The sequence below is a fragment of the Danio aesculapii genome, chromosome 2, assembly GCF_903798145.1.
Source record: "Danio aesculapii chromosome 2, fDanAes4.1, whole genome shotgun sequence".
Classification (NCBI taxonomy): domain Eukaryota; kingdom Metazoa; phylum Chordata; class Actinopteri; order Cypriniformes; family Danionidae; genus Danio; species Danio aesculapii.
In genome coordinates this window covers 21,136,752-21,149,181 of record NC_079436.1, presented here as the reverse complement: position 1 = coordinate 21,149,181, position 12,430 = coordinate 21,136,752, and the positions used below count along the sequence as shown (strand labels likewise).

Sequence of the window (12,430 nt, the reverse complement as noted above, 5' to 3'; positions counted from 1 at the left end):
CATGTATATATTTATATATAAATTTCATTCTCATATTCATATTCATGTCCCCACTAATAAAAAATAAAATACAATGTACTGTTACACAAAATCACAGCCGCGTTGTATTCGATAGAGACTGTAGCAGTGGTTCAAGTAAAACTTAAAATCGTACACTATTTTAGGTTTTATAAATTAACACAAAGTCAAAAGACGGGTTGTTTTAGAGAACCTTTCAAATTAAAAATTATCATTATGAAAACTCAAAACTTGAAATGCTGAAAAATATTAATACATTTTCAATTGATTAGTACTTATTTGTTCCATTTATTTGTAGTTGAGAAAGTCAGAAAGTCAAATTATCATTTGTAGATTGTGAAGTTTGATTGTTTTCTTTTTAATAGAAATTTTTCAATTGCACCTAACAAAATGGATACCAAATATTTTGACCGTACATCAAATACAACATTATTAAAACCTATTTGACCAATTCTGACATTAAATCTACACAACAAAAACATGCTCAAAACACAAGAGCCAACAGCAACAAAAAAAAAGAACAACATGACAGGGTTGTATGCAAATACTTTATGTAACATGACCAAAAAGATTCCAGCACAACTTCTGAAAAACATCCAAATAAGGGGGAAAACAACATTAAAATACGCATCTTTAGCTCCTCAATTTTTCTGGTTGCATAGAGAACCAAAAAAAAAAAAAAAAAAAAAGATCTGACTCCTCGAAATGGATTCTAAAATAAATAAAACCTTTTTAAATGTGCATTTGGATCTCTCAGATGATTAATGCTGATGTTTCATGGCACGTAGTCTCACAACAGGACAAAGGGTCGCATTAAGGCACATAAAAGCAGGTGAGAGGTATGGTGAAACACTGAAGAGCAGCAGTCAACTCTTGGACTGCTTCCGTTTCTGAATCAACTCTGCCAGCAGTTTAAAACGGCACATGCACTCCTCCTGAATGGGTCAAAGAGAAAGAGTTCATTAACAATCTTTTGCTACACACACACACACACACACACACACACACGACCTGACAAAAGTCTTGTCGCCTATCCAAGTTTTAGGAACAACAAATAATAGCTTGACTTCTAGCTGTTCATTTGGTGTCAAAAGTGGCTTACACACTCTCAGAAATAAAAGGTACGCGAGCTGTCACTGGGGTGGTACCTTTTCAAATGGTACAAATTTGTACCCATAAAGGTCCATATTAAAAACTCAAGGGTACATATTAGTACCTAAAAAGGACAAAAGTGTTCCTCTTAAATTTTTTAGGTACTAATATATACTTTTGAGGTATCAATATGGACCCTTTAAGTACAAATGTGTACCTTTTGAAAAGGTACTACACCAGTGACAGCTCACGTACCTTTATTTCTGAGAGTGTATGAAAGACAATGGCCACTAGATTATGCTTCATTCATTTTCCTTTCGGCTTAGTCCCTTTACTAATTTGGGGTCGCCACAGCGGAATGAACCCCCAACTTATCCAGCATATGTTTTACGCAATGGATGCCCTTCCAGCTGCAACCCATCACTGGGAAACATCCATAAACCCTACAGACAATTTTAGCTTACCTAATTCACCTATACCACATATCTTTGGACTTGTGGGGGAAACCAGAGCACCCAGAGGAAACCCACGCAAACACAAGGACAACATGCAAACTCCACACAGATATGCCAACTGGCCCAGCCGAGGCTTGAACCAATGACCTTCTTGCTGTGAGAAGACAGCGCTACCCACTGCGCCACCACGTCGCCCCTAGATTATGCCAAAATAAAATATGATCATGCCTTGATTTTTTATTTTATTAGGACAGTAAGGCCTGATTTTGCTTAGACAAAAGTCTTGTCACTTAACAGAAATAATGTCCAGTATAGAATATAGTCATAGTGCAATGGGAAAACTAATTAATATTGTGTATGACTCCCATTAACTTGGACGACTGCATCCATACATCTATGCAGTGACATAAATAACTTAAAAGTCTTTTGGAATGGCAAAAAAAAGTGTTACTGCAGGACTCTCAGAGTTCATCAAGATTCCTTGAATTAATCTTCAATGCCTCCATCTTACACCAGACATGCTCAATAATGTTCATGTCTGGGGACTAGACTGGCCAATCCTGGAGCACCTTGACCTTCTTTGCTTTCAGGAGCTTTGATGTGGAGGCTGAATTATGAGGAGTGCTATCCTGCAGAAGAATTTGCCCTCTCCAGTGGTTTGTAATGTAATGGGCAGCACAAATGTCTTGATACCTCAGAGTGTTGATGTTGCCATCCACTCTGCAGATCTCTCACATGCCCCCATACTGAATGTAACCCCAAACCATGATTTTTCCTTCAAACTTGACTGATTTCGGAGAATCTTGGGTCCATGTGGGTCTTCTGCAGTATGTGTGATGATTGGGATGCAGTTCAACAGATGATTCATCTGAAAAATCTACCTTCTGACACTTTTCCGAATGATCAACTCAACTAGAACTCAAGTTATTATTTGTTGCTCTTACAACTGAGATCGACGACAAGACTTTTGTCAGCTAGCGTATATATCATATATATGGTATTTGATCCGTTTTAATATCCTCGCTTATTATTGGTTCTCAATTAATTTATACCCTAAGGCAGGCGTGTCCAAACTCGGTCCTGGAGGGCCGGTGTCCTGGAAAGTTTAGCTCCTACCCTAATCAAACACACCTGAACCAGACAACCAAGCTTTTATTAGATATACTAGAAACTTCCTGGCAGGTGTATTGAAGCAAGTTAAAGATAAACTCTCCATGACACTGGCCCTCCAGGACTGAGTTTGGACACCCCAGCCCCTAAGGTATTTGATTTATTCTGACAGGGAATAAATTACTCAAATATAAGTGAAGGTTTACAGTATTTAATAGACAAAACCTGTTAATCAAAATGTTTTTGAGTTTTTGCAGATTTCTAGCTCCCAGCATTTGATTTTCCATTTCATTCTATTTTTGACTGGTCATTAACAGTTACACGATAAAATTAGAATGTTAATAAATTAACATCAAAAAGGCAGCTTTAACAAAGCTTCAAACACACGCGTAGTAGCCTATTTTTGTGAATAAAAAAAATAGCATTTCACTTTTTTTACAAGGCACAGTGCTTAGTTTTCTGGGAGTTTTGAACGATGCCTTGCGTGTATGTGTACAACACGCGTGTTTCCTTTAGCCTGTAATAACAGTAATCGTGAGAATACAAAAGCATGAGAGAATACAAAAGCCTCCTGTAGCTTATGAATAAATTCTTTTGCTAAAGATGTTTATTTGGTTCTATTAAGATGCTTTTATTTCAGTAAAATAAAATCCAGTCTCCCTGACGCTTTAGTGGACGGTTACATTTTCATATACCACCGGATATGAATATCAGCTTTATATCTGTTTAGCAGAGACACGTGTGTGGCCAAATGCAAATTGAACCATTTTCACAAACCTGGTAACCATCCAACATAGATATGAAGTGACCAGTTGTAAACAGGCCCTACATCTCCTAATTTTATTACCTTTTAATCAAACGCTGATTCATACTGATGACTGTGGCTGAGGGATCCAATGCTTACCTTGGTTTTTCCAGGCACCACTTTAGCAATCTTGTCCCAGCGTTCAGTGGTGCCACGTGGGTATTGCTGTAAAGCCAGCTCCAAGAGCCTCTGCTGGTTCTGTGTCCAGACGTCTTCAGCAGCGCCGGCTTTTTCTTTGGGAGCTGATGGTTTCTTCTCATCTTCACTGTCCTCATCCACAGCTGTAGGGTCGAAGTCTCTTTGTCTGCGTCCTTTCATCCTCTCCTCTGCTGCTCCAGTGCTCCCAGGTGCAGACTTTTTAGCCCGTCTTCTGAGTGCTTTGCTCTCGGAGTCTTCAGGCTCTCCTGAATCCTCCAGCGGCTGCTCTACAGGCTCCTCTCTCTGGGTCATCAGACTGTCTGGCACAGTGACGGTTCTGGAGCTCTTTCCCATCACTGCACCACCCTTCAGCTCAGAGAACTTCACCAACCCTGCAAACAGACAAAGTGGATAGAGAGACACGGGTCCACTTCCTGACAAACATGCCAGATAATATTTTTTTTTCTACATTTATTAACTGCTCAAAGAGATTACCTGATGTATTGGTGACACTGTCTTTGAATTGCTTGACTTTTGCGGTCACCTGTATGCAAAAAAAATAAATTAATCAATCCAAAGATTTGATTATAATAAGAGAACTGCCAGACAAGCTAGTTTGCACAACGTATGCACATTATTTTTGTTTGCTTTGGAACAGTTGAATAATTGCTTTGTATATGATTTAACTCTAAATACTCTAAGAGTTTAGACTTATAGAAACACTTCACTTTTTTGGAAGTAGGTTAATTTTACAAGTCAACTAGAGTTTAAAAAAAAATATATTGAATCCATTTAGACAATTTCTGGGTTTAGCAGGAGCACTTTTAGCTTAGCTTATTACTTTTAGCTTGACGTGATGAAACTACAGAATCATCAATCGTTACACATCGAAACACTTTTTTATTTTAGATGTTAAGATGCTAATGGTCTAATCCGATTCAATGATTTATGCTAAGCTAAAAGTGCTCCCACCACATGTGAAGACAGACTGATTGGATATAAAAAAAAAAAAAAAAAAAAAAAAAAAAACAGTAACTTGTTCAACGTGACTTGTTAAATGCGCCTAAAACAGTGCAGAGCTGCGGCCCTCCAGGAATCGAGTTTGAGACCTATGGCTTAAGAGAAGACTTAAATAATTAAGGTGGAATACTTAATTAAAGCCATAAATTCTTTAGCTTGACCATTATCTTTATTTTCTTGCAAACAAAGTTTTACTAAAGCCACCTTTAACTTTATTCCTAAGGGATTTCTTAGCTTAAGTGCTATCATGCAACATGGATGCTTGGAGTCTTCCACTAGTAACTTTACTATTTCTAAACTCACCTCAGACACTGATCTGCCTAATTCATGAGCAATCTTCTCCCACCGGCCTGGTGTTCCACCGGGAAACTTGGCCATACAGCGGGAGAGCTGGCTGTGATCCTCCTCTGTCCACTCTTGAGTCTACAACCATCACCAGCCACTAGTTAATGCAATACTTCCATTTCCAAACCAATGTTTACATTACAAGCCACTGTTCTTTCACTTAAAACAAAAACATACTTTCTTCTTTAGTTGTTTTTTGTCTTCCAACCAGTCATCCATCTGATCTTCGATATCTTCAATAGACGTTCCCTGATCATATGCTAGAGCGAAAGCTGCATTTGCACTGGGTTCATAGACTGGAAACTCCACTTTCGGTTTCTTAACTTTAGGCCGTTTTTCTTCTGCAGATAAAGATTTAACACATACAGTTGAAGTCAGTATTATTAACCCCCCTGAATTATTAGTTAATTATTATTATTATTTTTATTCTAGCTGAAATAAAACAAATAAGACTCTCTCCAGAAGAAAAAATATTATCAGACATAATGTGAAAATTTCCGTGCTCTGTTAAACATCATTTGGGAAATATAAAAAAAATAATAAGAATAATTCAAAGGGGGGGCTAATAATTCTGATTTCAACTGTATAGAATCAAAAGTCACAACATTAATGTGTCAATGTGTAATCTAACTAGGTGTCGTCATGATCTTACTCTGCTGCATTTCCTGTTCTGCCAGAGCCTCTGCCTCCTCCTTCTCTTTTACTTTCATTTCCTTATAATCTTTATAATACTGCTTCACATCCTAAAAACACAAGAGACGAACATAATTACTGACGCATGATGAGATTTTTCTTTTTTGAAAATATCTGAAGGTCTGGAAAAACTGTACCTGTATGATATGAGGAAGAGACTTTATTGAATAATACAACCAGATGCTTAATTTGAGAGGTAAAATGTCATGCCAGTGTGGCCTGTCAGATCTACAAAAAAAAAAAAAAAAGGTATTTAAATGCCACTTTTAACATCCCTTACTCCTTATGAAAAAAAAACCTCCATCAGGTTAATAGGCAACCTCTCATTTTTGTCCTGAGCCAAAGGCTTCATCTCATCTGTTATTTTGCTGGTTTGCTTCTTTTTCTTCTCCCTCTTCTTCCTGCTCAGAAGTTCATCCTAAAAAGCATGAAGACATCAATTAGTGCTGTGAATGTAACATTTCAGAAGCTAGCACAACACTTCAGCACTTACTAACTGCTTTTCAAGGTAGATGGACCATATAACCGCATAGTGACCCACAGTCAGGATGAGGAAGAGAAGGAAGCCCAATTCTCCATTACTCATCTTCCTAACACTTCGGTAGTAGAAGACAGGCTGTCTCCAATCTGGCAGCCCATTAACCAAGATGTCATCATATCTGTGAAAGTATTTTGTAGAATCTATAGTTAAAAGACTTCAGCAATACATTTTTCACATACATTAAAGCAGTCACACTTATACAAACAGTGTCTTATTTATCTCTTTCTCAAGGGGCATGAGGCCAATCAATTATAAACATTCCTATCTGAACCATGTTTAAACCCTTATGTTACACGTTTCACTGCTAAATTAGGACAGAAGGCTTTAGTCAAACACCAATACCCTCCAAAAACACCATAATATTGCTTTGATTGTTAAATGTTTTTTGAAACCCTGCAAACAGTAAATTTGAAATTGCAATAAATGAAGGTTAATTAAATCAATCAACACTCCATATCATAATGTTACCAGTGAAAACTGTATTATTGATGGTCATTTAACATTGCGTCAAAAACAATTTTTATGGGATGAAAAAATAAAAAACATTTATGCAAGCAAATGGCATATTTTTACCTTTGCCTTCTTTCCTCATCCTTGAGAACTTCATAGATGGCAACTAACTAGCGGATGACAAGAAATTTCAACAGTGATTCACAGAATTCCAAACAATTGCATTATTCCAAACAATAGTTTTAAGCACAACAAAACATCTACCTGTCGAAACTGGTTTTCAGCATTTTCATCTTTGTTTTTATCAGGGTGCAAAATAAGAGAAAGCTTTCTATATGCTTTCCTGATCTCAGAAGAGGATGCATCCTGTTAGAATCAGAATCAACATTAAAATAAATAATTAACTGCCAAAATTGACAACCAGAAACGTACATATTATAAAATTACACGCTTAAAAATACAATTTATGCTTAGGTTCATGTTTGTAGTAGTATAGATTGTGTGACTGGCCTTAGTTTATAAATTTTGTCAGAAATAGCAACAACAAAAGCTTTTTTGTCAATTCATTTTCATACATTGAGAATAAACGACGTAACAAGGAAGACTTTACATGATGATGATGATGGTGGTGGTAAACAATGTGGACTACCGTTAGTAACTAACCAGCTAACTTACCAGCTGTTTATACTACTGTGGATGCAGCTCTGGTTTACCAGCCTGTACGAACTAACGTAATAACTATCTCGGAGTAGCTGGAAGCTAAAAACTAAACCAAAACATTTTTAATTTACTTCAAAGTGAATTAAAATGAGCGAGGGTTGTCGCCGTATTTACGTTACTTGCACTGTTGACGATGTGGGGAAAGTGAAACTAAATGCTAGTTTACACATATAACGGGTCACGATTCAAAAAAGAAAATCACTTCGCAACCGAACCGTCAAATTAATCGTTCAAATGACCGTTTGCTTGCTGAGTAATGACACGTCATGTTGTGTTGAACAGGCCCGCAGCCTGGAGGTTTCTTAGTGAATGGCCACCGCCAACCAGGGTCTGCAGGAGGCAGAGTCCGTTTAAAGCCACCCGGAGCCTGGAGACCTTCTAGCTAGGCTGCAAAGAGCGACTTCAGCTAACAAAAACGGGTTTGTTTAGTTTGGTGAGCGTGCAGTCGCGCTAAACGTACTGAAGGCGACGCTGCGATACGTTAATGCTATATCACATTAAACATTACCGACAGCGTTTAAACGGCGCAGGTGACAAATCTGAAAGATTAAATCAATCTTACCTGATTAACCGACAGGAACTCGTAAAATGTTTGAGGGATTTCCTCCACTAGGTCAAAAAGCTCCAGGTCTGCGTCCCATGCTAACATCGGCGTTGGCTGAATAACGAGCAGCCCGGAGAACAACGCTACCGCAATGACCCCGGGCAAAGCCATGTCTGAATTTTTCTGTAGGCTATATTCGCGAAGGTTTACCACCCACTATCCATTCGGAGACCCTTGATTTCTAGGGGATTTCAGCCTAACTTTCCGTCCTTTAGCCCAGACAGGCCCATAGCTTGAGCTCAGCCTGCTGTACGTGTGCGCTTTCACATGCAGCCGCCACAGCGCGAGCCAATAAGCACGAAAGATCCAGCAGTGACACAGCGCGTCTTGCCCACCCATAGGAGTTTTTTCAAGACGTATGTGTCTAAATTTCAGTTATGTCTTAATATAATAATATAAACCAAGTGAGCATTATATTACACGGTAGATGTAAAGACATATCCCCCAAAACATATAATGTTGATTTCGGCCTCTTACAATTGCCAGCCCACATTTGTAATTATATTCTCTTTATTGACCCTCCTTTTTAATATCTTAATTGTAAATGTTACCAGTTGAAACATGTATTCACTTGTCTATTTTCTCAGAGTTAACATTGTTCATGACGTCAAAATGTTATATTGGCATCAATATTTCCAAAAACAACCTCTAACGTCTCTGAAACCTTTTAATTTCACAAGAGGTTCTTTAAAGCAAAAAAAAAGGTTCTTTAGATCATTAAAATGTGCTTCACACTAAATCACTTGCTCTTTTAAAAGCCATTGATTGAACGGTTGTTTGGTCGGGTATTTCTTCTACAGAAACCATTTTAACCTGATTATTTATTTATTTACTTATTTATTTACTTATTTGTTAATATTTTAAGAGTGCAGCGCTGTTTGATGTTAAAAACTCATTTTTGCGAGATTACAACATTTCATTATTTTAACATATTCATCCTCCAGTCCTTCATCCTCAGTCCTTGTTTTGTCAACAATGAAGTTCAAATTTTAAAGTTAATTTAATCAAAACTGTGATATACTGTAGCAGTAAACAAGCCATTATTGGTTTAGCCCAACACTAAACACGCATGACGCATAGCCTTTATCAAAGTTTTGTGAATAAAAAATAACATGCGTAAAACAACCTAATTGCGATGTTAGTTATGGTATAGCCAGAGACATAAAAGATGGGACTTCTTTGAGATCGTTATGAGGTGTAGGCCTACAGCTAAATAAAATTGATGGCCTAGATCAAATAAAGGCCAAATACTAATTAACGTAATATAAGATAGCTTAATGGTATGAATTATTTGCTGCGATTACTGGTTGCTTTCATAAGGCCTATAATGTCTTGAAGTATAATTGTTATTAGCTATATGTTTAAAAAAATCATATTATTTAATTAACGGACAACAATTGTTATCTACCTTTGATTTTGTCAGTTACTGCAGGACATGTAGAAGTGATCAATTCAGCAGCATCCTTTTGAGAACCTTTTTAAAAGGGGAAAAACTTATTTAAATTTATATAATTGTGAAACTCATGAGGGCGTCGTTGTGCTTGGTTTAGATATAATAATTCAGTGTCACGCAATGACCTTATTAAAATATTAATTTTATAAAGAAAAAATATTCAATACAGCACTTTGTTTAAACCTTGCAGTTTGTCGGGACAAAAATGTCGATAAATATTACTGAAAAGCAGGCATGCATATTAATCTTTATTAATTTAAATATAGAGAATAGAAAGGCTTCAGAGTGACAAGACTAAATCAATAAAGCGCGAGAGCCAAAAGCACGATTGGTTATTACAAATAATTATCTCTAAACTCTCTAAACGATTCAAAATATTTTGAGTAGATTATTGACCACAGCCCATTGGTTAATTTAGGTTATTTGAACAGTTAGACCTACACATTTTCATTGCCCTTTTCATTATATTTGTATAGGCTAAATGATCCAAATATTTATATTTGTTTATTTTCTTGTTCGTCTGTGGCAATTAAATCATTTTCATAATTTCATCGGCTTTTCAACTTCACTTTTATTTGTATTTTTCCCACTTGGAAGCTTGCCCTGCGAATATTTCTGCTGCATTCAGTCAATCATGTAACAGATCTATTTATTTATTTTTCTTTATAACCAATTTACTATATCAGTATCGAAAAGCAAATAACACTTAAATATAATGAGCAGAGTAACCTATCCAATAGGCCTAATGAGCCGATACCCCACACGATATTCGGATAAAGTATAAACAAAATTGTAATGCATTACCATTGAAAGATTGTGCAGTGAACGATACGGGCAAGAAATGTACGTAAACAAGGAAAAAGGCAGATAAGCTCATGGACGCTGACACACGGCCAATACATTTTCTTGTTACCTTTCTGTCAAATATAACCCAGTTATTAAATAAAATCATGTCAGATCTTTTTTGTCTACACTTTTTTTAACCGATTAGCTGCAATGAGATTATGTGCATGCTTATTGTTAATTGTGCCGGCTATTGTTGAAATTGTCATAATTTAATGCAATTGATCAAAATGCATAAAATTTCAAAGCGGTTGGGTATAGAAGTCCTGGCCCCCAGCTCTCATTAAGATTTCACAAATCAATTTTGTGAGATCAGTAAACAGTCAATAATCAATAGTCAATAAAGTTTAAGCCATACAAAACGCACTCACTGAACATGTCCGTTTTTGGGAGATCTACATTTTATTAGTCATTAAAGGTTATTATAAATCGTGTATAAATTGTCATAACAAGCCAAGATAAAACAACAAATAACCGGCCAAATGAAAGAGTTCGTGCTTTAAAATGTAAAGAAGAAGCGGTTGAACATCTTGACAGAAGCTTTATTGCGTACATGATATGTACGAAACCGAGCAGCGCATTTGTTCTTCACATTACAAAAAGAGTTTGCCGTGATTCCTCAGTACTATATTGACTTGTCAGAAGGGATTGAAATGCAAGTCTTGAGTCTTAAGTTGTTCTTCAAGATTTCGTGCTGCATTTTCACCCGCGACTGCGATACGGCCATTTTGATGAGTCACATCTGTAGTCGAAATAAAGAAATAACGAGTACATTAGCGTGACTTAAAGAGAACATTTTCGCGTAGTAGCTGAAATTACTATTGGATTAGCATGGCCAATGCGATCAATGCGTGGGATAAACGGATTGCTGCTTTTATTAAACTAACTGTAGGTTATATGAAACTGGTCCGGTGCGTGCTGTTCGAATGAGCTTATAACGTTTTGCCAACCCGTACGGTTAACGTTAAAGTGCCTCGGGGTTCCGCCTGCATTCTGAGCTTCTTTGTTTTCGCTGAAGTGTCTGTATTAGAGCAGCTGACGTCATGGCAGCAGACTGCGCGTGTGGTTTGCAGCTGAACGCACTGCCCTAAACGAGAAGACTACCGTCCAGCGCTGGAGAAATACACCAACCTACCCAATCACACATGCGAGTGCACGCACTAACGCGCGCTCACAATTTCACTGATGATCTAAGTAGTGGAAAATTATTTCTCATTGGAACAGTTACGCTAAGTGAACGGGCATCAATTTAAATGAAACGTTTGCGAATGGTCTGTGGAATTTGTAAACACAAAAGTGAAGAAAAAAATGTTTGTTATATTATTTGTGATAAATACTGTATAACTAAACCAAACTATAAACCAGTATTGGCAATAATAGCGCGCATAAATGGTAATTTACTAAAATATGCCGTTGCTTAGTAACACCTTTCCTTCAGCGTTTTAAGGCACGCGAGCAATCTTCTTGTAGTTTAACTTGCACGTTAGATACGTAGATATGTTTATTAGGCCATATGCCTTTGGCAAAATATTACAGCAAAAGCATATCAGGCATCTTGCTATTTCTAGTGAATTACCACTTAAAACTCATAAAATACATACAGACAATAATTTCTAATCACACCGATTTTTAATCTATAGCCAATTGTAAGTATTTCACAGTAAATGTATTCTATGTGAAAGTAAATGACATGGGTTATAAGCCGCGCATATGTAGTAGCAGCCTACTTTATCACAAAACAGAATCATTTTGCTTTCAAGGTACACTTTGGGTTTAACTATACATGTAAAAATCTCTAATTTAGATCATTTACTTTAAAGGTTGTTATACATTAATAAGGTGTCAAATACATACGTTTACACCAGCAGCTGCACAAAGCACAAGGAATTGCCCATTAAATCATCGATTTCGCTTGACAGCGAATGTTTAAAAAACAGCAGCATCTGATTTAAATTGGACAACAAAATATTGAATGAGTTTTATTCTTTTTGTCTAACCTTTATTCGCCCAATTTAAAACAAGGCATAGTAATTTTGACATATAAAAAACATTCTTCTTGTTTTGTGAATGGAAAATTCAAAACTAAATGAGATTTGCGTAACAAAAAGGCAAATGCAGCTACTCTATAAGTTACTTCATCGCT

At 36.7% G+C, this 12,430-nt stretch overlaps 1 protein-coding gene across 1 annotated transcript; it reads right to left on the bottom strand.

Moving 5' to 3' along the window:
• Window positions 1–552: 552 nt before the first annotated feature.
• Window positions 553–8,285, bottom strand: dnajc1 (DnaJ (Hsp40) homolog, subfamily C, member 1). Its single transcript, XM_056474598.1, has 12 exons — window positions 7,950–8,285; window positions 6,932–7,033; window positions 6,791–6,837; window positions 6,170–6,335; window positions 5,997–6,094; window positions 5,814–5,904; window positions 5,636–5,726; window positions 5,161–5,324; window positions 4,942–5,061; window positions 4,114–4,162; window positions 3,580–4,010; window positions 553–953 (listed from the first exon to the last, which is right to left on the bottom strand). Exons 1-12 carry the CDS (start codon window positions 8,100–8,102, stop codon window positions 885–887), a joined length of 1,581 nt encoding a protein of 526 aa, XP_056330573.1. The 5' UTR covers window positions 8,103–8,285; the 3' UTR covers window positions 553–884.
• Window positions 8,286–12,430: the final 4,145 nt, after the last annotated feature.